The sequence below is a fragment of the Clavelina lepadiformis genome, chromosome 9 (genome assembly GCF_947623445.1).
Source record: "Clavelina lepadiformis chromosome 9, kaClaLepa1.1, whole genome shotgun sequence".
NCBI classification, from domain to species: domain Eukaryota; kingdom Metazoa; phylum Chordata; class Ascidiacea; order Aplousobranchia; family Clavelinidae; genus Clavelina; species Clavelina lepadiformis.
Genome location: NC_135248.1, coordinates 4459724 through 4486519, shown reverse-complemented (window position 1 = coordinate 4486519; position 26796 = coordinate 4459724). Strand labels below are relative to the sequence as shown.

General features: G+C 35.3%; 2 protein-coding genes across 5 annotated transcripts; one reads left to right on the top strand and one right to left on the bottom strand.

Annotated features, from left to right (window-relative positions):
• Positions 1–843: 843 nt before the first annotated feature.
• On the bottom strand, positions 844–4969 carry LOC143471232 (carbonic anhydrase 2-like). 3 transcript variants are annotated; one of them, XM_076969641.1, is made up of 10 exons: positions 4885–4969; positions 3016–3073; positions 2818–2897; positions 2518–2626; positions 2138–2256; positions 1905–1997; positions 1683–1751; positions 1491–1545; positions 1303–1409; positions 844–1083 (listed from the first exon to the last, which is right to left on the bottom strand). In XM_076969641.1, exons 2-10 carry the CDS (start codon positions 3047–3049, stop codon positions 964–966), a joined length of 786 nt encoding a protein of 261 aa, XP_076825756.1. In that variant the 5' UTR covers positions 3050–3073; positions 4885–4969; the 3' UTR covers positions 844–963. The 3 variants fall into 3 exon arrangements, with proteins under 3 accessions (XP_076825756.1, XP_076825757.1, XP_076825755.1); XM_076969642.1 differs by lacking the exon at positions 4885–4969 and adding an exon at positions 3575–3845; XM_076969640.1 differs by lacking the exon at positions 4885–4969 and adding an exon at positions 3313–3523.
• Positions 4970–10781: 5812 nt separating this feature from the next.
• On the top strand, positions 10782–26336 carry LOC143471231 (disintegrin and metalloproteinase domain-containing protein 12-like). 2 transcript variants are annotated; one of them, XM_076969638.1, is made up of 20 exons: positions 10782–11167; positions 11368–11486; positions 13584–13745; positions 13884–13966; positions 15370–15566; positions 15887–15978; positions 16120–16281; positions 16888–17064; positions 18873–19015; positions 19591–19779; positions 20065–20227; positions 20852–20966; positions 21038–21146; positions 21439–21634; positions 21769–21837; positions 21999–22113; positions 23379–23508; positions 23766–23932; positions 24084–24346; positions 24523–26336. In XM_076969638.1, the coding sequence occupies exons 1-20, from the start codon at positions 11062–11064 to the stop codon at positions 24700–24702; spliced, it is 2937 nt and encodes a 978-aa protein (XP_076825753.1). In that variant the 5' UTR covers positions 10782–11061; the 3' UTR covers positions 24703–26336. The 2 variants fall into 2 exon arrangements, with proteins under 2 accessions (XP_076825753.1, XP_076825754.1); XM_076969639.1 differs by having other exon boundaries at positions 10786–11167; positions 24532–26336.
• Positions 26337–26796: the final 460 nt, after the last annotated feature.

Sequence of the window (26796 nt, the reverse complement as noted above, 5' to 3'; positions counted from 1 at the left end):
GACCATGTCACATCTGTTAGTCTCATCCACCACCATGCGCCCCATAGTTAGTAAGCGTTGGATGACAACACAACTCTGAGGCTGCTCGTATCGAGCGCCAACATCTGGAACGGATGGCCGAACAACATCAGTTAATGCGAGTATTGCATATACGCTGATGGCGAAGTTAAAGCTAAGTTAATGACTTGTTTCGTGTCAAGTTTATGGAAAGGTTTTATTTGTGTTTTAGTGCTTAAAAGACTCGTTGAAATTTCGGTTGACTTGACTCGGTTCAGAAAAATAAATTATTTGAAATCGTTATAGAATCGGATTTTATATTTTGAAAAAGTTTGTTGAAAATCACTATGAAATGCCTTCTATTAAATGTGCAAAAGCGTCAGAAATAATTAAAAACAAATTTGTTACTTATATTTACATTAAGTGTATTCAGAAAGTGGTTTATTATCGACCTAAAACGAAAGATAAATCGTAGATAGTGACTTGGCCCATGTTAAGATTTAGACTTGATAAACGTTACTGACTCCACTTGGAAATGTAATTAAAATGACTCAATTTGTGTCACGACCATTAATACTTGTTTCCATCACTGAAAGTTTGTCGAAAGGCGAGGCCATACCTTGCTGTTTATCGCATCGACCCTGCCTTTGTTAAATAACATTAACTAATGACGTGAGGCTACAGGGTCGATTTTGTTTGCACAAAACGCACTACGATGTTTCGTCTGATGCTCCTGGGGATTTCCAACAATTAAACTTCACATTCGTTATACAGTTATAATAAAAGAAACTGAAAAATCAATTTTGTTACGAAAACCACTGATTTTTAATGCTTTTAAGAACATGGTCATAGAGGTAGTCTTTATTAAATGCCCCAGGTTATAAGCTATGAAACGTAGATAAACGAAAAACGGCATAATGGTTAATATGAAAATCACATTGAAACAACTGTAAGTTTCGACAAATTTCAGTGCTTATGGAAACACACGCATCGACCATGCAGTTCCTGAACAGGTCTGTAATTATCTGCCAAATGTAGATCCTTTTCACCCTTGGCATTCATACGGAGACTCCTAAAAGCAGCGATCTGCAAAAAAACAAAATACATTTTGCAGATGATTTTCATACCCTATCTACGCGTTCACTTATAACTAGCCTATAGTTTAAATAATGGCAAATAACTAAATAATCACGCGAACAGGAAAGTAAAAATACACGAACAACACACAAAGTTGCAAAGCAGTGACACGAAAACCTAAGATTTTGGTAAGCGCCATCTACATAAAAATTTCCGAAGTCAACCTACGTGCTTCTTTGAGATTTTCACAGGCTCCAAGAGATTGACCCATTGCACACATTCGGATAGCGGCGGAGTGGTAAGGGAGCCGTCGTAGCACGAGACAAAGGTTTTACCTGGCGCGGTAAGAAAATGAAAAAGTTACTAACGTGGAAATGCAAATCCTTTAAAAAAATACAGCATCTTTTCGTACGTACTTTCGGGCAGCAAGGACCACGCATCGAAGCCACCGTCGAAGTTATGCTTTTCACCCTACACAAGTACCAACCACAAGAAATATATTATTTACCTAGGATGCCTATGTACATATGGCATTAGCAGAAAGAAAGTTTACCATAAATATTATTTATTTTGAAATGCATCATCGTGGAAAAAACTAATCACTGTACCTTAAACTGGACAGTTTTCAGTAGTTCCGTTAACTTGTCATAAGCCGGGTTCTCAATGCCATCGGAAACCTGTAGAAAAAAAACAATTAGCAGGACATATTTTAACATTTAAAAGGAATTAAGTAAGATAGATAGGATAGATGTAAAAAAACCTTAGTTATGAGTTGCCTATACTTGAAAATTTACCCAAGCTTATGTGACAAATTAATGATAGAAATTTACCTCAAGAAAAGCGCCAACCACACATAGACCATCACCGTGATCTAATGCCTTTTCAAACGTTGGGTACTTTGTGTTTTGATGAACCAAATGAACCTTGAATATATTTTAAATTCCATTTTCACCTTGTTACATTAGCCACAGTTTCTGATTTGCACATGCTATACTGATTTTGAATCATAGCGTATCGTACATAGACACACGCATATATAAATGCACAAAAGGTTGATACTAACTTCAGCAGAGTAATGCTTTCCATTTAGAGTGTGTTCCGAACCACGGTTGTCTTCGGAACCCCAATGAAAATGAAATTGAACGAGTTTGTGTTCGTTCTTAAGAGGGTCGCCACTGATCACTGGGTTATAGTGAAAAAAAAAACGTAAAAGTAAACGAAAAAAGTTGATTTAAAAACAGCAAAACGCTAACACGTGAACGATTTCCATTGCACAGCGCAGCTATGTGCACAAGAATTCGGAAAAAAACTTTCAATAATACGGGTGGTCTCCTCTACACAATTTGGGACTACTGTATTTGAGTTTTCGATGCGCATAGAAATAAACCTGTATTAAAGCACCAAGCAATTTCATGCCTACCTATAAATACAGATAACATTTACCTGAACTGGCCCCTTCAGCGACAAAGGTGACAGAATGGCCGTTGTTGTTGAGACTGGTAATCTCCTTCGGGTTATACTTGGCAACCAAATTATAATTCACTTTCTTGTCCTAATGTAAAATATATAATAACACGACAAAAGTTTTTTTCTGTAATAAGGTGAATATAATCAAAAATTACTTTGAAACTAACATGAAAACAGTGAAATGTGAAAATGTTTCCCGGCGTGTATTGTAAAGGTGAACAACGAGGCAGATATAGTATTAAAGAAATAAAACAAAAAATTACGCGTGTGGTTTACCATGTTTGACGTGTCAATGTCGATGGGGGACTGTCTGCGACCTTTGCCAGCAGGATACAATAGGTGCCACCTGTTGGGACCTATGGAAACAAAGTGGTCTTAAAAGTTAGGCGGATTTGCAAGTAGTAGAAGAATTGCTGAATTGGTTACCATTCACGTTTGTAATAGTATGGGTTTTATTATTTCGCGATATATTACCATATTCTCCGGTATAACCCCAATGCGCAGCCATTACTCTGCTTGCTGTTGAAATTTCCTGCAAAAAACAACTTAGGTTTAACAAAAAATGAATTAAAAAAACGCATGAAGGGTCAGTGAAATAGCCGCTGTCACGAAAATATCGATACGTTAACGTCCAGAGCGAAAGTACGCAAGGGTTTTATATTGCAAAACAATGATGAAAAATTGCTATCCCATGCAGAAATAAAACAAAGCCGCAGTGATTTGCAAATTAAACTTGTTACGCAGCATTGTTTTGTTGATAGATAGGATTACATTTTTCTTTGGGCGTCCCCATGTTAGCGCAGGTGTCACCGCATTTGCCAGGAATTTGGTTCGAGAAACTGTAGCGAGTACGTTGATGGAAGACCTCCACATGATGCCATAGTGTTCAGTGCACAAGAAAATTAGCACATATTTACTGACATGCAGATGTTATTGACATTTCATCAGCGTTATCTACATTGGTGAGAAATCACAAGCGATCAGGCCATGCCAATGCCATACATGTGACTAATAAAGCCGTAACAATCCTTACCTGCCTTGCTGTAATACTTTCTACGCTAAAATTAATCTGATTAAACTATAACTTGTTTACCAGGTTACTATGTAGTACTATGCCCGTGAGTCCTGACTATATGGTTAGTAAACCGCTGGCTGCTGGATAAGTACAGTATATAATCCCACTGCCAGAGGCTTGTAACAGACTAAACTACGTTAAGTAGTATAGCAGATCTTCTCTATGAAATATCTCTACGAGTCACTAATAATGGACTTTCTTAAATCTGACAATAATGAACGTTTACTGTTAGTTACCATAGTGACGCAGGTTGAATAAGGCAATCAATAAATAACATAAAAAATTAAAAACGCCAGTTTGGGAGAAACTTACAAGCAACCTAATAAGCTGCAAATTTAGGTTGTTTACAATCGCAGTATGCCTTTCATGGTCTACTTAACACGTTGTGGTAGTATTATCCTGTGACCGTATTAATACTACTGAACTACAAAAAAGGCACAGCGCGCTTCAATGGCGTACACGTGCCAATGAATGAGACGTTGTAGCTGCTTTCTGGCACTGAATGGGCATAAGCATTTAAATCTGTTTTGGTAAAATGTCTGAGGTCGGCATATTCTGACTCGATTTCAAAAATACTAACGTCAGTTTCATGACGCTTTCGGTCTATATCTGTGCTGCCTAATGCCTATGACAAATATATCACTATGAAAGAAACTGCTCATTGCTTTATATGCGTTAGTTTGTGTTGATCAAACGGCAAACATTTTAACTTCTGTGCAATCGGTCAGCTACATGTGCAGGCTACTTCAAAACAGAAAGATGTTTACACATCCCTGTGTCTAATATCGCCCACTATTCAAACTACTGATCACACACAGAATAAACAAACCGACCACAAGCTGCTTGGTACTTTATGCCTTTGTCAGGAAATAAATACAAAAAAGAAAAAGAAAGAGCGGGAGCACTCAGGCGGAACCAATCAATTGGCAAGAATGCTTTTCTCTTTTTTACCCATGGGGTTAGTGGTGAAGAATTATAAAAGCTACATGACACATTGGCACCTTAGGCTTAGTTAATAGTAACTAAAAAAAACAACCCCAAAGGCCAGAACAGCTAAAACGCATTCCCAGCAAATCTGAATCGTTTATAATTATTGAGCAATATTAAAAAGTTACCACATCAAACTCTGTTAAACGGTTTCTAAAACAAGTAAAACTTTAGCGTATTCGTTGATGTTATATTCTCAAGTAGACTGTGCTCAGTTTTATATGTAGAAAACTAAAAGCATAATAAAAAAGGATCATAAAAGTTGTGTACTCAGTACTCACCTTTGCAGTACAGAAACTGACCAACTGTAGTCAATCACTTATTTCGTAAAAGATACAGATGTCAACCTGCAACGTTTCAAAAGATATGCATTTAACATCTTTCAGCGATTAACCTTTTTAACAAGTCGTCAGTGAATCTTATGTTAGACTTTGTTTAAAATAGCAAAACTTAGCACTTGTACAACTCGCCCTGCTACGCTTGATTCTGACGCTTAGAAACAGTTTGCGGTGCAGAATTTTTACGCCGCGGAAATCTTTTGTTAAGAACTATTCTGTCACTATAACTCGATTCACTCAACCAAGGTTTTTCTTTGCACTTCTTTGGTTGCAGTACGCGAAAGCCAACTTATCCACCTTGTAAAGGGAGTTTCATGAGAACTGTTTAGCTTAGCGATTTTGGATGTATGCTCTCTCTATTCAAAAGCATTTTCTCTTCATCTAACAATGCGCAACTACCGCAGTTGTTTGCCGTGCCTTCGTGTTTGCCCTTCTTATTTTGCCTTATCGGATAAGGACATAATAAAGTCATATCTTGGATTAATTAATTACAAATAAGACATCGTTTGGCCTGAATGTAGTTGCTACGTGCCCAGGTATGGGCTAATATTGCCGGGAAACAGGTATATATCAAAAACCTTCAAGGTCCTAAAACACTGTATTCTGGATGAACATACAGGCTATGTCATAGCTAAGTGGGAATTAAGTTCAAAAAGCTCTATTTTAAAGTTTTTAACTCAAAAATCCAAATATGTAGGACTGTTAACATAAAGTAACGTTTACATGTGAGATAATCGTTTAGCAGTCCACTGCACGTAAGTTGCATTATCACATTTCCTCATTGAGCTGCATGCCTATCAGTTAGTTCTTCGATCGTTCCACATCTACTGTACACGCATCTTGCTGGGCAATTTATAAGGAAGTTCAAAAAGTTGTGAAATTGTCAGCCATTTAAGTATTGAACTGCCGCTCCCAAGCTTTTCATTGCTTTGCACGGTTCGCTTCATTCATAGCATTAATATCTCGGTGTAAAAAAAAGTCAGAGATATGAAGCTAAGTGTGAGGAGTTACGACTAATACGCAATATAAAAACTGAAGCCAAGACAGTAGAGCACATATTTAAAATTAATTCATCGTTACATCCACAATGTTGCAGCATCCATCGAAACGTTTGAATAATAAATACGTCTGCTTCTTTAGTAGTGTATTGGCTATACCGCTATAGTCTAGTGTTCGTTCTGCATAAAATTGTTTCTCAACGGGGTGTAATACAGTAAAAGGCCGTGCGCCTCAAAAAGGCAAGAACTTTCTCAACTGTGCCGATAATGGACAAGGTTGGAATTTTCCGTTATAAACTTTTAAGCGTTTTTATTAACGCATCCATTTTGGCAAAACATTCTTTTTTATTTTAACATCGACGTCTTTTTCGTGCCCCAACCCTGGCTACAGGCATGGGATTCCCATCCTTGGTTGTTTTTTGGGGAGGAATTTATTTTAAACATCCATATACCTAACAACAATTCTTACTCGATAAACGTAATGATTTAGAGTGGATTTATTTTCATATCGGCGTATCAAGAATGCCTATGTATTTCTTGTACAGTGTTTTCTCCTTTTAATCATACTGTATATCCTCAACTTTTTCTTATACCCATTTTGATATAAATACAGTATTGGTAGCCTCATGTGTTCCCCATGCTTTTGTTTTTAATTAGTTTTTATTCAGTATAATTAAGAGTAATCGTAAACGCATTCTGAATTTGGTTGCTATGATAACTTTCTACCATTGCAATAGTACTGTAGTTAAAACCTTGCATAATTGTCTGTGAACGCATTTCCTGTTTTCTTGCGCAGTAACAAGGTAAGCCGTTAGCACCAAAGTTTTGGCCAGCAAAGTCAATGATCGATTAAAAAATATGAATTAAAATAACTCTTCTTGCCGAAAATGTACATAGACAAACGTGGTAAGTTACCAGGGCTTGAGCGGAGAGAATTCAATCAGTATTGTATCATGCCATTTGTTCTGACTCAATTCGAGTCGAGTCAATGAGAGCTGTGAGCTGTGACTGGAGCCAACTCAAATCAATGCATTTAGCTTAGCTTACCTTTAAAATTCTCTTGACGTAACACTGTACGTTCCGTTAAATCTTTTATCATAACGTCGTGGCGCCTCAAAATTAATTTCATTGGTATTTTTTTCCAAAAAATGATTTTTTAGAAAAATATTCGATTTTGTTCGCAAAAGCTCCATTTTTTGCCGTCAAGACCGTCATAAAGTGACTCAGGTTATTTTGGACCCTGACTCGAGCTAAGTCATTTAGAACATTTGATTCGAGTCAACTCAAGTGACGAAAAATGGGACTCAAGCCGACTTGAATCAAGTCAATAGCTCGAGTCATTACAAACTAAGAATCATCATCGTTGTGTAAGTGGTGAAAAGACTTTTCTTAGCCCAAAGAAATTTATTGTTTTGATCTTATACTAATGTACAAATCCGACGATTGCGCAACGATTGATGAAGTTAGTAAGTTATCTTTGATAACCGAACTGTTTCAAAAGATACCTGTACTTACTTTAAAATGATAGTAGGCTAAACATAAAAAACGGCAATCAAGTTCGGATATTGTCCTTGCTCAATGTTTGCTATTTGCAATTTGTCTATTACTATTACTATACTCCTGGGGTGTCAAACTGGCGGCCCTATAAGGAGACTTAGAGGTCAGCCAGCGAAGAAAGTCAATTTCAGTCATACTAAAGTGCTCTACTGACTTAATAAGAGTAATTTCAAAACGATGGCATTTTATCAGCGAGAACTGTCTTTCCTGTTTTTAGTACTACCTGAACACCATGTCTTTTTGAAATTTTTTAATGGTTTCCATTTTCTTTCAATTTACATAACTATCTGCAGTAGCCTTTACAGCAGGGGTAGGCAACCTTTTTGCATGCTTGGGCTAAATGAGTTAAGTAATATATAATATTGTGGAGGCGGGCCGCAACGATGCTCATGCAGTAACATAAGAGTAGGCGAACTTAACTTCAAGTATTTGAACTCGTATTTGTTCGATATGAAACCCATTCTCGTATCAGACATATCTAATCATTGTTAACCAATGGCCCCGTTTCGGAGCCATCGGCGATCGGGTTCGACTCTCAAGATCCAGTAAAGAGGGACAAGGACTACCGGAACCAATGTGCAATCTGGGAATCATGTTTCTCCCAGAAAGCCTACGCACTTCAGTAGCTATGACACAGTTCCAATGCATGCACAAGAAAACACACACGCACACCAATTTTGTCTTTGTACGTAACAATGCTTATTCATAGTACTAACTAGGCTACTAAGTCTGTATCAGTGGTTAATTTAAAAACTCTTTTCGTATGTAGTCTGAAAAAACAAAACACGTTGGTACATAAAAAGGATATACTGCATAAATTGCATCTGGCCGAGCAGCAAAAACACCAATTTTTAATGCGGTCACGGACCGAATACCTGGAGCAGTCTTGAATGCTGTCGCGGGCCGGATCCGGCCCTTGGGCCATAGATTGCCCACCCCTGCTCTACAGCATTAGCATTTTAACAGGCCTGCGTGACCTACTTTCGGTGAAATAATCACTTCCTCAACTTTTTGTGCTTACTCCAAAAAAGTTTATCAGTTAAAACATTTCTAACACTGCAAAGCATTCCTCTTTCGAATTGTTATTTGGTTTTGTCTTATCTAAAGCGCAAAGCGAACATTTACGTATACAGTATATTTCCTACATTCCTACCATAAAACCAAAAGTACAGTTTGCAATCATTGCTATGCTATAGGCCTATTCACATTTAAGTGACATTTCAATTGTGACGTCGCAACCACCAACGTAAAATAATAAACAATCGTTAGCAAAAAGTACGTCAAATAAAAAACATAAACTGTATTACGAGCAGGAAAATCTTTGCAAATTCAGTTCAAAAGTTATTGATTTCCTATAGCCTAACTTTTAAAAACTCTAAATCAGTCCTTTATTTACATTTCTCTTATATTGTGTACTTGCATACAAACTAAAATAAAAGCATATAAAAATATTATAAAACGCCATTTATAATAAACAATAAATATACTACAAATTAACTATGAATATGCAAAAAAACTCAGAATAAATTGGGAAAAGCGAGGTATCTTTTTTATCATTAATAACTTCATCACGTTCGTTTATAAAAAAGGATTCAATGAATTTACCTTTTCAATTATCTTGTTCGAAATCGAAAGTATGCGCGTCCTTCCGGTTAATGGCGTGTTCATGCTCCAAACATGTCTACTCAAACAAGTTTTTTCATGTGGAATATTTGAGATATCTCCTTTATGTTCTTTCATCCTAGTTATGAGAGAGCGTTTGGTTTCCCCAATGTATGTAGAGCTGCAATCTTGGCATGCAATCTCATAAATCGTCCCTTGTCTTTTGTTAGATGGTATACGGTTTTAAGAAGAAAAAAGTAAATTACATATTTTCACAGCAGGCTGAAATACCTAAATACTTAGGGCTTAAACACTTAAATTTTTCTTAGGTAATGCGGCAAATTTGTAACCTAGCAATTGGTATTCTATAAATATTCGCCAAATTTTAATTTTATGCTTAATGCCCTGATAATTAAAAGTTAATCCGAAAGGGTTAATAAATGTCGGCAGACAATAAAGTTCTGTTTTTCACCAGTTGTGCCTTATATTTGATGATTATCATGCCTGATGGCACCCATAATACCAACGATATAAAGAATATAAAGTTCTTTATATCGTTGATAATACAGCAGGCCTGTACAAAATAAAAGCATGTTCGACCCATCCAAGCGTGACAAACATCTTCGTGCAGAATTAAAACAAAACAAACACCGTAAACCTCAACAGTTTTGTGCTTTCGTGAATGAGTTAGGTGGTTGGGTACGTGGACTCAGGAGTGTATTTTGAAATGCCAATCGTGGTAGCACAATTAGTCTAACCATATGCTACCTGTGGCTGGATTATCCAGCTGTTGGTCTTTCCGAATCTTATTGCCACCTTCGTTGTATCGTAGCATTCGAGATTCGTTGGCATAATTTTGTCACCTGGTTAAGTGCACAACCACAAAATGCTTACGCATACTAGACCCCAGCTACTCAAATTGTGACGTCATCTGGTTGTGCTTTTCTTCACTAGACCCATTTTGTCACTGACCAAACTTTGATAATTCTGTCAACCCTGGGACCTGCTGGACTCTATGATACAGATCATTAACAACAGTATCTACTGTGTGAGAAAGACTTGAGTTTGGTTTTTTGAAGTAAAGTGATATTGGCCGAGATGGCATATTCGTAGTGTTAATAGGTGATGAGGACAAGATGGAGAACTTGTTTTATATGAATTTGCATTGAGTACTAATGGACTGGCTAGCATATAACTCTAGTTTTACTGCTCTGTTTAACAATTTAAGTTGCCATTTTGTGAGGTTTGAGTGATACATTATATGTTTGGCCCTATGCTGGTCTATATTTCATGGTGAGGTTTTAGCTCTGCCGAGATCTTAGGTGTGCAGGTTTAGGCTAGAACGGCTAGCCTAATGTGCACTTTTTTATTTTTCTCTAGTGCATATTTGGCTGACACTTGTAAGGAACTACAACTTTATGTTAGCCTAACACCCAAAATCAAAAATTTCTTTGGGCTGGATAAATTTTCCTCGTTGTTTGTTGAAATTTGGCCAATCAGATTAGGGGAGTGCAAAATGGTGGCAGACGTCATAGATGTACCGATTGTGGAAGGGGGAATCTTCACTAACGATCAGTTATAGACATTAAATTAAACTGTATCATAACGAGAAAACAAAGCCACATGGTTACTATACTCGGTTTGTGTTTTCTTGTATTATTTATATAGTCTTGTATGTAGTTACTTTGCGTGTTTATAAGTTTACTTGGTTAACGTTATAGTTTTAACACATAAACAAACTCTTTGCTCACAAGCTGGAAAGTTTACGTTGGTTGTGCAGCTGCCACGAAATACAGACCGGTCCCTAGGCATGTTAACAGTGCTCTATGTTGTGCTAGACAGGGCCCTGATTTCAGAAATTTACTTTTTTAGTACTGCTTCACACTTGTCATGTTTTGAGCTAATTACAGTTTTACTTATAATTGTTTTGTCAAAGTCAACTTAAGAAATTTTAATTGTTTCAATGGAATATTGTTTCATCCATTTCTCATTTTACTTACTTTGCCTTAATTTTGATTTGAGTTTGGCCCAATTGTGGAAAGAGCCATTAAATGTGGAATATTTCTCTGGTAAGTATGATTTATCTTAAGTTAAAGTGTAATGGTTCCTTTATGTTTTGTGTTAAAATGCCAACCAGCTGAATTTTAGTAACGAGAACCAGTAGGTAAGCTATATAACAACTTTATTTTGCATGTTGCAGTGAATGAATTATAACTGCATGGCTTCTAATTGCGTATGGTTGCTTTTCCTTAAAATGTTTCTTTTATAGAATCCGGTACATATCCATTGTTATCTTCACTGAAAAAATATCGCATATTTATTCCAAATCAGTTTGAAGATGCTGATCACAGCCGCAGAAAAAGAGAAATTAAAACTGAGATTCAAAATGTAAGTTTTTTTTTTATCAAATTCTCTGTTTGCATAACTGCATGCATAATCTTGTGTTACATTTCCTCTATAGGGAGTGTGAGCTACAGTGTTAATTGTAAAAAATTATACAAATAATCCCAATTGTCTTTGATCCTAAAATATCTGAGGTGGTCGGCTGTACAAATGATATACCTTATCCAATTCTTTAAAGTTGAGTTGCATTGATTCATAAATCCAACAGACATTTTAATGTTGCACAAGACTATTAACCATTTTTGTCATTGACCTTGACATACAAATCTGAATCTTGCAAGCAGATTGGGGTTGAAATCATTCAATATGAAGTGAGAAATCAATAACAAAACATTCAAGTTTTCAATTGTTTTATTGATCGTAAAGAGATCGATTTTTTATTCACCAACTACGTGACAAATTTGCGCACAATCTAAAATCCAAACATTTTTCGGTTTGATACATTCCTTGGTCATATCTTCAAGCAAGGTCTGTAAGTTGCATTTCTTTGCCTCAATTGTTCGAAGTATAGGTACATGACTAGAGAGAGCTTAACATTAGTGTTTAAGTTCTGATTAATTGATTTCGTTTATATCATATTATGAGCTATTTTATTTGTAACGTTATGGGCCTACTTTTTGCATTACATTGCTGGAATGTTAATATTCACCTGATTAGTGTACTGTGCAGTGATCAGCTGCAAATTATGGAACAAAGCTGACAAGTCTTTCACAAGCATCAGCTTGCTTCATCAAGTGTACTATTAAATAAACCACATATACATATATATATGTAATTGTGACATTAGATCTACATCCATTTAAACATCCAAGCAATTGAAAAGTACTTTGTGACGGAACAGAGTGTGTAAAGAACGCTTATAAAATTAAAATTAACTGATAGATGCAAATTATAACCAGTTAGTAAATAGATGAAATCGGGTATTAAGTCATAGCACAGGGGTGGCCAAACTGCGGCTCTCGAGCCGCATGCGGCTCTTTGAGCCTTTGATTGCGGCTCTTTAATGAATTTATCATTGTTGAATTAAACATGCATTTTCCCGGTCTAGACGAGTTGTTTGATCCGAATATGAAACAATACGTTCTGTCACACGTATTAACAATGGACTCATTGTTAGTAATAATCAAATTACACACCAAAAAGTACATTATTGTACAGAAGTGTGCTAACTTGTACACTGTAGTTAAGTAAACTGTCAGATTGAATCTGTACGTCAGGGTTGACCTAGTTTTAAGTCTTGGTTACGGTTATACTAATAATTGCAAAAAGAGTTGGTGAAGCCAATAGCCAAGGTGGAGACTCATAGTATCACCACGCAGCACTAATGTTTATCAATAGCTACACTTCGATATGAGTGAATAAATTCGTGTTTTTTATTGTGTTTGTGTTGTGGCTCTTTTAAAACTGGAATTTGTTATATGCGGCTCGAGCATGAAGCAGGTCTGGCCACCCCTGTCATAGCATATGTTATTAAAAATCAAAAAGTAATTCCTTATAAAGTCTCATAAAGCCAGCATCTTTGTTAAGGCCATCATAAATGTAATTAAAGAGACAAATAGTACGCTGTTCCTTGATTCTGTGGCCAAGGTGCTTGTTGGAAATTAATTTTTGTGATACGGTGATGCGTAAGGCTTTGGTGTTATGACACTGAATTGAAATGGTCAGTTACAAACAAACCATACATCATACAAACTTTAATAGGTGATGATGTTTCATGATAGTTGATGTTCCTTTATGGTGTTTTAACTCGCCACCAAGCTTATATTGTTTATTTTATTAGAAACATTTTTTTGCGTATTTGACATCTCTCATTAGAAGTCCATTAGTTAAAACCAAACGCTAATTATCTTGTTGTGTATTGCTTGAACACTTTTCAGTTGTAGATCATAAAAGCAGAAAGTCGTCAAAAATACATGAAAAGCCTCAAGAAAAGATGTGTTATAAGTATTTGCATTTGTTTAGTTAATTGTGTAAATGGAGCACCTTTAATGGGGATGTTTACTGTGTAACTTAAATTTCAATGTTAACATTGTATAACAACTATTATGGTAGCTATTATTGTATAATGTTCTATCTAAATAGGCAACTGGAGTTCATTTTCAAGATGCTTACTTTACTTTTGACTATGATGGAAAAGAATTCATCCTTGATCTATCCATTAATCAAGAGTTGTTGTCACGTTCTTTCACCACATCAAGCTACTCTAAACATGGACGATTGCAGATGCATAAACCTACAAAAAAGGTTCAGAGTTGTGCGAATAACAAAAATTTATTACCTATAATACCTTACTAATTGCGTTAATTTTCCTGCACAACATGCAATAGTAGCACATACAAGATTGTAAATTTGGTTTTATATAGTGAATATGTATTTTTCCAGGACAGAAATAATTGCTACTACCAAGGTCATGTACGCAATATTGACAACAGTCAAGTCTTTATGAGCACCTGTGATGGATTAAGGTAAAATTATCATGTGATAGTTACAAATCAAGATTATTTTTAAGGTTTAAATTTAAACTCATGTCATGTCAAAAACTGTGGTATTGTAGTTCTTAACTGCAACAAGATAATGCCTTTTGATATGTTGTCTAGTTACTTTACTGCCAAAATTTTGCGTATGTACACTATGATGTCATCTTATGTAAAGTAATGTTGAAATTTGTGCATAGTAATTTGTATACAACTATTTTAGCATAAATTTTCCTTGCAAAACTGTATGATATTTTAAAATTGTAACGTTAATAGTTTATTTTTAAAATCAGTAAGGGTTTTGCTGCTGGGGAACATGTTAGAAAATGTGTCAGTTCAGGCCACTTGTCTTTAACAATTGACCAACATGTACACAGTTAAACTAGAAATACCTTGAAACATCTATTCAAACCAACTACAGACTAAATAGAGTATAGGAGGTTGTTATGGAAGAATGTTGTTTTCGTGTTTTCTGAAGCATGTCAGTCCTCACATATAAGAAAACTCGAAACCATCCTTTGAGTGAAACGCCTGGTTGTTAAACATATGCTGAGAGAAGAGGTTGTCTGCTTGTGGGATGTTTGATCATGTGTGATCTTTGATTGTTTTTTTTTGGTTTATGTATTCTTTATGATGTCCAATTCTATTATTTTAGCAATTTTTTATGCTTATATAATTTTGGAATTTTAATTTGAAGTTACACTGGTAGCATTATAACTACATCATTAACTTTGCTTATAGGTATCAAAACTGTAATTAACTCCACTCATACAAAGTACAATGTTTTGCAAAATCTACTGCTTAATGGGAAACTGAAATAACAAAGAGTAATTTTTCAGCAGTTTATTGAATTTTGAAACATGATAATGGTATGACGTACTGTAAGACCTACTGGTTACCATGTACATACTTACCCATGACTCAGCTACTTCCTGCTGTGGTTTATCTTATTTAATCATAAGTTTTCTTGCTCGCTCTGGTTATTGTTACGTCACTTTGGTCGTCATTTGCACGTGTTTTCCACTTACCTATTAGTTCCTACCATCCACCTTTACTTGACATAAATTTGTCACCAGATCTTGATTGTGTTTGGCACGTTTGTTAATATATACATGTATGATGTATGGAGCAAGAAATGGTAGAAGTGCTTTCATTGTAGTATGCCACTGGTTGTTGCTACAGGTTTGTCACAAGACCAGATAACACCAAATATAGGCATGATGAACTTAGTCAATTGGCATAAATGCTGATATTGCAAAAATTTATTGAACATTTAATTTAAAAAAAACAAATTTTTGTTGGCATATTTGCTGCAGTGTAGCACTTACTAGTACTTTAGTTGTTTCTTCCACCGGTACAGATAAGGAAGTTTTTCACCGACTATTGCTTTTTAGTGGTTCCATTCTTTTACCTGATGACATTCTACTGATTGAACCACTAAAAAACAACAAAGGCCAAGCCATTAATAACAAGCATGTTGTCTATCGCATGGATGATACAAAAACAAAGCATAACATATCTTGTGGAAATAACAATGAGATAGATTATGCTCTTGCCTTTGCTAATGATCTGAAGAAAATGTCTTTTATGGGTAATGATATGGCTAAAGAATATGTCTAAAGTATATATTGCATATTGTATTTTTCATGTAATTGTATTTCTTATGAATAATATACATCTGCACTCTGTATAGCTCCATTTCTGTATGCATCGAAGAACATGCTTTAAATAGCAGTCTTTCAATTAAAAATTTAGAGTTACATTCTTTTTATATCTAAAATTGCAATGTGTAATTCTTTTGTTCGGTATATATTATTTTACACTTAACACATACATATTTCTTGTTGCAATACAAACATTTTTGTATTATATATATATTAGTTTGTATAAATGATGTTTGTTACGTTATAGAATCCAATTATGATGAACAAACTCGACACAAAAGGCAGACAAATGAGGAAAAGAAATTTGTCGAAATGCTTGTTGTCGTTGACAATGCAAATGTATGTTTTTGGTCCTTCAAGTTGATTTTATTTTTCCAACATTTTACCATTTTTTGTCTTTAATGCACAATTTGATTCTGATACCTATAGGGAAGTTCTTAATCTGAGACATGTTTAGATTGCTCTTTGTTGACATTTCAGGCAAAAAAATTTACTGACCGAATTGAACTCGATGGCCATGTAAAGAATCTTGTAAATCATCTCGATGGCTTTTATCAGAAGTTGGGAATTCGGATAGTTCTCTCACATATAGAAGTTTGGAATCACACTGATCAAGCTGAACTTTCCACAGATGCCGGGGAGGTTAGAAGAAGCCTAGCATATCTTTCTCCTTCTAAACCAATCCATTACAGTGTAAACTCATACATACTCATCATTTTCTGAAGGAACCATTTAAATTGCTCTGGTTTATGATTAACATAGAGTGGGATTTTGTTAATCTGAACTATTTAATCCCCAGATTATTGATAAGTGAGTTTCAGATAAATGAGGGTTCCGGAGTAGAGGAATAGGATACAATATGTATTGAATAGATTGCAGAAAGTTCATTCTTAGATAATTTATGCCTGATGGTGAGGTTTTTTTAAATGAGATATTCTACTTAGTAATACTGTTTGTATATACAAGGTACGAGTAAGGTATATGCATTTTATTCAGTGGTGGTAAAACTGATGTTGTTTATAGGCATTTCGTCAGTTAAGTTGCTTATTGTTATTCAAAATTTTTAATTGAGAATAATTTACAAAATCGGGTTTCCATTGCATGTAAATGTGCAATTCGTAAGTCACCAATAAACTCCTGCTGTGTTAAAACTCCATTCCCAATTATTATATCGCGGAATTCTTTTAAGGCCTTTCAATAATAACTTCAAGTAAATTTACCAGGTCCCTTTACCTGTATTAAATACAGGTCCTGGATGCCTTCTTAACTTATCGTCATGATCGTCTTTCCAATGCACCAGCGGATTCACCATGGAGATACACAGACAATGCACAGTTGTTGTATGGTCGTGACTTTGATGGAACCACTATTGGAATGGCATCGGTCGGAACGATGTGTACAAGTCGTTCCGGCGGTGTTAACCAGGTAATAGGTTAAACCAGGGGTTCTTAAACTTTTTGGCACACGCCCCCCTTGACGGTACCTAAAAATTTCGCGCCCCCCTCATTGCAAAATAAAAAAGCATTAAACAAAACAACAATTTATTTTCAATTAACTTTCATTAATGAGAAGGATGTAGTTGTTTTTGGGAAACCAAACGATTAATTCGAGGCTTTTTGGAAGATAATGCACATCTTAGGTCGGCTGCACAGTCAAGTTTGTTCCTAGGTTTTGTCTTTATATTCATGAAGATGACGCTGCAAACGACGGTTCCACGACAATTAACCGTGGGAAATTGACCGCGAACAAACTGACCGGGGACAACTGACCGGGGGACAACTGACCGTGACGTAAATTTACCTAGAACCAACTGACCTCAAATCATATTATCACTTAAATCATATAATTTGAATAAACAACAATGCTAATTTCTGTAAAAAATAAAAATAAAATGCGTAGCGGTTGATTTGTGTCGCCGGCCAATTTGTTGCCGGTCAGTTGACCACGACCAATTATCGCCGGTGAATTTGTTCACGGTCAATTGACCCAGTATTTTTATTGTTGCCAATTTGTTGCCGGTCAGTTGACCACGACCAATTATCGCCGGTGAATTTGTTCACGGTCAATTGACCCAGTATTTTTATTATGTGTGGTCGACACTGCACACAAATTTTCAATCGTTAATGACTCGAAAATTATATGTCGTAAACTGATCGGATATTTATAGCTTAGTAGCAAAAACATCTGACTTCCTGTATACATCATAATTGTAAAACTAAAGTAAATTAAGTATTTCTACAAGTGATACATTTGTAAAAGTTTTTCTTGCTACCCCGCCCCCCGTTGTGAGAAAAAACAGGTCACCGCAAAAAGAGAAGACAAGAGAACAGTTAGTCGAGCTAGGAGTGCATGATTGAGTAAACGAAAACGATACGCTTCAATGAGGAGAAACACCAAATATTATGACGTAACAATTGACGTATTTAGGAATCCAAATTTCAAAAATACGATTGCCATCGTGACACACTTTAAAATTTTAGTAAAAATAACCTATAGTGAAAGTCAAGAAAGCATGTTTAGACATAGCTCATATACACCTTGTCATCTCTCGCGCCCCCCTTACGAATGTTACACGCCCCCCAAGGGGGGCGCGCCCCCCAGTTTAAGAACCACTGGGTTAAACAGTTACCAGTAACCTTTTAATTCATTTAACATACTTCAGTATGTTATCTTAAGGCCAACCATTTCCATTCAATCTTAAGAATGCTTAATGTTTTTATATTGTTTGTTTATCAAAACTCATATTTCAATTCATTACACAAAGTTTGGAATGATGTTTTAAGGTTAATTATTATCTTCATTCAGTTTTAAGAATAATTTAATGCTTTTAAATTTTCCGTCTGTCATTTGTTGATTGTTTCCTTTTCCTCATAATTTAATGACAGAATTGACACATTTAGTCTGACATCTATCTGAAATCAAAATCATGACATTTTTATTCTATATATAATGTAACACAACATGCCCCCATTACACTATAGTTCTTTTACAAGCAAAACTATTTCTCTTTTGATAAATTTACTTCCTTGTAAAGTATAACCTGGGGAACTTCAGCAAAACTTGCTGTAAATTAATTTTATGTTGGACAATTTAACAACTTATGCACATTACAGAATTTATATTTAAAACGATACTTGCAACAAAGCATATAAAAGTACAAGCTAATTATGCAATAATTATAATTTACATAACAGCTATTTATTTATGTAATGTTAACTTTGCAACATATAAAGGATCATGGCAAATCAAGCAGTGATGTTGTCTACGCTGCTGCGACAATGGCTCATGAAATGGGCCATAATTTCGGCATGCAGCATGACACTACAGACTGTGTGTGCCCACAAGATGCACAATGCATAATGTCATCACTGATTGGGTAAGTAAGAGTTTTAACACCTGTGATGAAATCACTAATAAGGTATGTAGTTCTAATTATTATTGTTATAAATGAAACATAGGTGGTAACATATTGGGTAAGTAAGAGCTGTAACACCTGCAATATATTCATGTATTAGACTTTGATTGTTTCACTGGATGGTATACTTGCTTTTAATTTTGAAGTTAACTAACGTTGAAATTAATTTTATGCTGATGTCTTACTAATTGTTTGTTAATAAGAAGTTGTTTTGTTGTAAGCTTTGTTCTTCATTGACCTTGGTTTGACATCTGTGCCACATGCCTGAAGGCATTATCAGTTTCCCATAAACTAGAAGTTGATAGGGAAGGTTGTTCGATGCTGTCATAAATAATAGTGAAGAAATTTTACTTGTTTGCTCAGATACTCAGATCGTATTATTAATATTTTTCATGCTATTAATGTATCATAGTCTCGTAAACATTACTGCATTACTTTTTATGGATGCAATAATTTTTATTTTACATTTTCTAATTTGGAAACCTATGTGCCACGATTGCATTACATTGATTTTAACCTAAAGTCAAAATAATCAGGTTTGGACCCACGAGAGATTGGTCTTCATGCAGTAAAAGCTATCTTGAAGACAATCGAAAGTTTGGTGGACAGAATTGTCTTGTCAATGTACCGGAACCTGACAAAATATATGGTGGACCAAAATGTGGCAACGACATAGTTGAAACTGGTGAACAATGCGACTGTGGACCACCTGAACAATGTGAAAGGTATTTTATATCCTGTGTGTGTATGTGCAGTTGTACAAAACTCAATTTATTTAGACAGTTAGCATGTTTAGAATATCAATATGATTGATGTATCACATAAAAACTATAAAATTTTAACATCAAAATAAAGTATTTGTCAGCACATGCTGCTCAGTAAGCACCGGTTACAGTTGCAAGGAGTCATTCGTTTATATGAAACATGTTATACACTGAAACTTCAGTTGCATAGCGTTTTTGATATAAATCATGGTTTTATTACACTGGTTTACCATCTTCCATTTTCAGCCGATGTTGCAATGCTACTTCATGTATGCTTCTACCTGGGGCAATCTGTGATACCGGTACTTGTTGTGATAATTGTCAATATACAAGAGCTGGAACAGAATGTAGAAGTATCAGTGGCAATACTTGCGAGCTTCCTGAATACTGCACAGGAAATTCTCCAAATGTAGGTGTGAAAATAACATGTGATGTTCTGTATAATGTGCGTCCATACAAAATATGTATAAATTGCACTTGATCATGATGATGGTATTTGCTTGAAAGAGCATTGACTCGTACTATCAACTTCCTATGCAAGCACAAACTGACTTATACCACCCTGCTAGAATTGCACAGCATTATACGGCAAAGATGCTGACATGTGTAGCCATAGACCAGAGGTCGGGAACGTATGGCTCGCGAGCCAGATGTGGCTCTTTTCATGATGACATCTGGCTCGCAAATAATTCTAATATGGCATTTCTCAGCACGATTGTTACGAATAAAACCTTTTCTGTAATTTTCCATAACGCATTAGCAGTAAGAAGCATGTTATTAAAGAGTAATTTCAGACATTTACCGTTGTCTAAAATTGTTGGTTTTGCTTAAAAATGCACACGTTAGTTGGATTAAGTGTTGAAAAATATTATATGGCTCTCACAGAAATACAATTAAAAATATGTGATTTTCATGGCTCCCTTAGCCAAAAAGGTTCCCGACCCCTGCCATAGACCATAGTAGTAAGAAGTCATCCCACTTTTTAACAACAACAACAACAACAGCCTACCAACTGTAACTATTTTCTGTTCAGTGCCCTGGAAATATGTATGCAGAAGATGGAACGCCTTGTCTTGGGGGAACAGCTGCATGCTATGAAGGTGTTTGTCTTACGCACGACATGCAATGTGAAGTTACCTGGGGTGAAGGTAATGTTTTTGCCTAAACACAATCTTCTACTTCGGGAGTTCATTGAAAGTTATACAACTTTGTTTTTTAGGAAGTTCCAATGGTGTTGACAAGTGCTATACTCTAGTTAATAAGCTAGGAAATGACAATGGTAACTGTGGTCTTGATGGTGCTGGAAACTTCATTAAATGCACAACTGAGTAATTTTTAATCTAAAACTTGTTTTAACGGAATGTTACAACCTTCTTTAGAAATATTTATTTTGTTAATAAATGATAATAATTAATTAATAACACTGAGTAAAAAATTGCTGTTGTGCAGTGTGCATTCTTTGTTATTTATATAATAAAGATTAGGTAAAACAAAGTAAGTAAAAACAAAATGATAAATCCTCATCAGAACAATATCTTTTGGTGATGATGTTAAATTTAACGAATTGAGTTAAAAAAATTTCTGTGTGCCTTGTAAAAAAATGTGCGTAAAAATTTGTAGAAATGCAAAATGTGGAAAACTACAGTGTCAAGGTGGAAACACTAGACCTCTGATTGGTACAACCCGAGTGGCGTATCAGAACACTATATCAAGTGATGGTGTACAAAAACGATGCAAGACTGTTGGATCGCTAAATTCTACTGATGTTAGTGACCTTGGCGTGGTTCGACCAGGGACTATGTGTGACACAGGAAAAGTAAATTTATCATTTTACTGAAAAAACCCAAGAATTCTAACTCGTTGTTTAATTGTTATATTTTAATTCAGTTTTTTTTCTTTACTAACTTGCTAGTACGTTATATTTTAATCAACATTGTCGTTTTGGTAAAGGTCTGTGACAGTGGAGAATGCAAAACATTAGAACCTCTTGTATGCACAAAGAAATGCAATGATCGTGGGGTAAGCTAAGTTTGATTGGCACTAATCAAACCACCTAAATACTAAACCAGCGGTTCTATTTTAACTATTTTAGACTATTAGCCTAAACTATTTAGACTTTAAACTATTTTAGATTCTTATTCATTGTTCAATCATGACTAAAAAACATCAATATTTGTCAGGTGTGCAACAATCGTGGACATTGCCACTGTGATTGTGGATGGTCGCCTCCAAACTGCGCAGTCAAGGGTGGTGGTGGGGGAAGTGTTGATAGTGGGCCTGCATGTGCTAACAACAGTAAGTGGAGGACGCATTATGTTTTGGTCTCAATGTTTCGGGTGTTTCCCAGCTTTATATTAGGTTTCACAGGCTCCTGGTCTTATCGTAGGTTTGTTGCAAGATGTCGTTTTCTTAGTGTTGATGGTTATTTGTTTTCAAACCATCTGCCTATTCATCTGCTGAAATATGGTTTGTGTACTTGGAGAATATGTTTTAAAGAAAGCACATTTCAGGGCAATCAATGGTGTATTAATTTTCGAAATACAATATATAAATTTTTATTGTTGTAAAATGATGTGTTCACAAGCAAAGTGTTATTCGGTAATCCCATTTATCACCATTTTGTTCTTGGAAATTTTTCAGTAATAATACTGTTTCATGTTCACCAGAAAGGTTGTTAAATTTAGGTGTATATCTTTTTTGCTGAAACAATCATAATCATCTTTTTCCAAAATTGTTGCAAGTTGTTCAGGAAAAACTTTACGGGACAAATTTACTTGTAAATATAGGCAGTAATCATAAATAGTTATGTTCATTATTATTTGGGTGCAAGCAAACATCTTACAAGTTACTTTTGATTATATTATAGTTATATAGCTATTATTTTCAGTATTTATTTATATTAACATTATTATTTATAATTTAATAATTATTTTCGACTTCAATAAAATAAAATCATGAAAAGCCATTTGACTAGAATCCATCTCACTTATTTGAAACATAATAATAAGAGTTTTCAGCAATCTCTGATGGTAACTTTGATTGTTGTATCATACAGCACTGCAGGAAATAATGTTACCACTTCTTTCGCCACAACTTCATCGGATATAGTAAAGCACAATTGTGTGCAATTGTGTGTAAATGTCACTGCACGACTACAATGCACAATAAACCACTAAAATGTTTCAACATCAGCATGTTTACCGGCTAAATAAAACAAATTTTCTTTTAAATTTTTTTGTGAATTTGTTTGATTGTAAACAGCATTTGTATGAATTGATGGATATTTTGCCTTGAATATTTTCATACCACAGAGATGATCAAGCTGTTATAAGATCTTTCATAATTTTATATAGACAAGTTGATAGAGTAAACTTATTTGTCATTTAGAGGTGATGTTTTTACAATGAGAAAAACCAGCCTGCAATATTATGCTCTCCAACTGACTCAAATTACCACACTAAAGCAACACTAACTCATCAACCACACTAAAGCATGACTTTTGTGCTGTGCTGAATGCCAGCAAAATATATTTATAAAACATTCTTTAACTTTTTTTGTAGCTGATGTTCAGATGATTTTGCTGATAGTGCTGTTGGGCGTTGTAGTTCCACTTTTAATCGGAGGAGGAACTTATCTATGGTATAGATTCTTCGGAGGTGACAGATATGTTCAACGCATGAAAGCTAGCAGGTGACATTGTGACAGATTTATTGATTGTGATTGTATGAACTACTTCAACAAACCACACCAAAAATTTCTTAAGTGTGTTGCACATTGGATATTTGCATGTTTGATTGCTTAAAAAGACCTTGGTATTATTTGCCAAATGCTTCAATTATTTAATTATTGGTCTTTATAATTTGCATCTCTGGCCGGAATTTATTTGTGTATTTTGTTTATTGTTTGAGTGATTGAGTATTAAACTGCAAATCCGCTGAAATATTCAGAGAGCAAAGGTTGAAAGAGGTAAGAAGGAACAAACGTAACGCACGAAAGCAAGTGACTGCTACAAATGATGTGAACAACTCACAGGAAAATCTGTTTGAAGAAGAGCACCCAAATATCACGTACTTGCCAACCAATCAAAAGAAATATGACCCATGGGAAGACGACAGTGAGTGTTGTAAAGTTTTCCTGTCATTCCGGTTTTTATTACTTTCCTAATTTAAAAAACAATATCAGACAGGATAGCACATTGATATATAGTTTGATAAAATGCTGATAGTTGCAACAATTCTTGTCTTAAACACAATTAATATTAACAGGCATACCAACGTGGAATGGTACTGGACCATCCAACCCAATTCCAACAAAACCCGCCCCACCTAAAGGTCGGCCACCACCACTGAGGCCCCTCACAGCCCCAGCAAGACCACCCGCAGTAAAACAACTTAATGCTCCCCCTCCTCAGCCACCCAGCTGGGGTCAAAATCAACCCAAAAGACCACCACCCCCACCAGCGAGCAAACCCCCAGCACAAAATGGTCCGGCTCGAGTAGCTCCCCCTCCTCCTATAGTTGTAAACAAGGTAAAATGCTTCTGACCATATATTCATAAATAAATTTTAAGTTTGTAATAATACATTATGTTTTCTTACATTCTTTCATTTTGACATATGGCTTATAATTGCATTTGACTTGTTTGTTTATTAATTAAACATTTTTACAATTATTTATTTCGCTTTCACCACTACTATTTACCAAAAATCCCAAGTTTCCACCCGTCCCACCCAATAAACCTGCAACAGCAAGTAAACCGCAAGTTCCAGTTCGTCCTGCACCGCAGCCATATTCAGGAAATTCATTTGATAACAACTCCAATCAACCAACGGAACCAGAAAACTTGTCTGTTATGGAGAGAGCTAGAAGATTTAATGCAATCTGATCTGTCCCAGTGTATTTAAATGAATGATGTTTAAGCATCTGTAGATACACTTGATTTTAACCCATTAGCTTCAGTGTAAGTTTCCAATTAAGATTTTTGTGCTTGTTTTATCATTGTTAATATCTGTTTTTTTTCAACCCCCACAAATATGCATGTGTTATCCACTCAAAGATTTAATTTGATATTTAGTAATTCCATAGTCCACTTCCACGTTAAAAGTAGTGTTTTACTTCAAATTCTTTAGCAAGTTTACAATCCACATTTTCTTTTTTCCTTTGGTGTACAGTCCAGCAATGAGCAGAAATCTCTACCAAAAAATTTTTTGCTCCAATGCTCGACAATGGCTTTACACAATTTATGATGGTGAAATCTCATCTTTTCATTAGATATAGTTTCCGAATATTTTCATTATTCTTTTGCATGCTCACGAGCTAACCTGCAATGCGTTGTTGTAAGATGTTTTGGCTATATGTTGGGGTACAAAGAATTTTAAAGTATTGTAGGCTAAACCTTGTATGCACTTACTTTCTCAATGTTATTAGTTCAGTGTCTAGTGTTCATTTCATGATTGTATTGCAATAACAACTGCATTCCATCAAGTGGGCGAGCGGATCGTTTGCTAATGTCTTTGACTTGGTTTATCTCCCATAATTTTTTCCAAAAATTTCAGTTGACGTTGCAGTCAACCAAAATTTATTGCGTGGAAGCTTTGCGACGGTGTAATAAGCTGGCTCTATATTCCTACTCGGTTGAAAATTTTCTGCATTGTCTTTATTTTGTCCAAGCTATTTTATAACGATATCTGAACTTTAAGCTTTTAACTAACTGGAAGTGCCATCAAATTGTTCCTAAACATATGTTATCAATAGATTAGTTTTATTATAATGATATGATCTGTTTTGATGAAGGTGTAAATGGTTCCTTGGAATTGCACACACGCGAAATGTACACATTCTTATGTCATTAAAAAACTTGTTTTGAAACAATAGTTATAACCAATAAATTAAACAAAGTGATAATAATAATTTAATTGCAGCTAAACTTACTAGGAGGCACCACAGAACATATTATACCCATGGGTGCAATACCGTTGTCTGCTGTGTAAATATAACTTGCCTCCTTAGCCTTATGTTGTAATTCGGACTGCTTCAGTCGTATCGTGTGTTTTTAAGTTGCCAGTCATTGTTCTAGAGTTTTTTGAACTACTTTTCTAATGCTGCTTTTTGACATAGACTTCGTTATTATTTTTATCCATTCGCGTATGGCATATGACTTAGAGAAACTCGATGCTCTTTCTATGCAAATATTGAGCTCGCTTGGTTGAAGCGATTGCTTAAATGTATTGCATTCGGTCAACAAAATTCGTCGCCTTTCCTCAAATAGACAACTGCTCCCTCATCGCACAGGTGTTAAATTCATTTTTGTCAAGCACTTTAAATTTCAGCAACAAATTATTTTTAACTATAGGTGACCAAATGCAGTTCAACACAGAATTCGGTATGCCCATTTTTGATATTTCGTTTATATTCGTGATTTTATATCTCATTTGTGCATGAATCGTGTTTCATATTGCATACTTACTGCTTTATTCATTGCTAACCACATCTATAAAATATAGGCTTCACTAAATATAAGTTGGTGTGTGCCTGTGGTTTGCAGTTAGACAGTTGGGTGGTTAGACAGTGACGATTTTGAGTAAAAAGCTGATGCGACCGACATAACCGATTGAACCTCAGGAATGAAGCAATGGGGAAAATGAAAATGACCAGCCATATGAAAAATACATATGGCTCCAGGTTTTAGGCTTGAGAGGATTAAAAACCAATTCGATTTTTTCCGGAAACCTTTTTTAAATTTTAAAAAACAATTTTAAAATAGCCGTCTATTTCCGATGGGCTGATTCCGTTCTTTTTGTTTTACTTTTCCTACAAGCTAAAAACAACATAGGTTGGAATGTTATCCAGTTCGTTTGAACTTCACATGTAGACAGTGGGCAACTTATTGTATTGAAACTATAATTTTTGTGACTCAGCATTGCACGTTACCTCAAATAGAAGTCACACCCGGTCACACCACGCCGCAAGGTGGTTAAAT

Bases quoted from the DNA above. Each gene is read 5' to 3' on its own strand.
- LOC143471232 (XM_076969640.1), bottom strand. From the start codon at position 3,414: ATGTGGAGGTCTTCCATCAACGTACTCGCTACAGTTTCTCGAACCAAA. The intron at 1,410-1,490 runs GTACGTACGAAA...TTACCGCGCCAG, and splicing joins GTGGTCCTTGCTGCCCGAAA to GTAAAACCTTTGTCTCGTGC. The intron at 1,084-1,302 runs GTAGGTTGACTT...GTTTTTTTGCAG, and splicing joins TGAAAATCTCAAAGAAGCAC to ATCGCTGCTTTTAGGAGTCT.
- LOC143471231 (XM_076969638.1), top strand. From the start codon at position 11,062: ATGGAATATTGTTTCATCCATTTCTCATTTTACTTACTTTGCCTTAAT. The intron at 20,967-21,037 runs GTAATGTTTTTG...TTTGTTTTTTAG, and splicing joins TGAAGTTACCTGGGGTGAAG to GAAGTTCCAATGGTGTTGAC. The intron at 24,347-24,522 runs GTAAAATGCTTC...CTATTTACCAAA, and splicing joins CTCCTATAGTTGTAAACAAG to AATCCCAAGTTTCCACCCGT.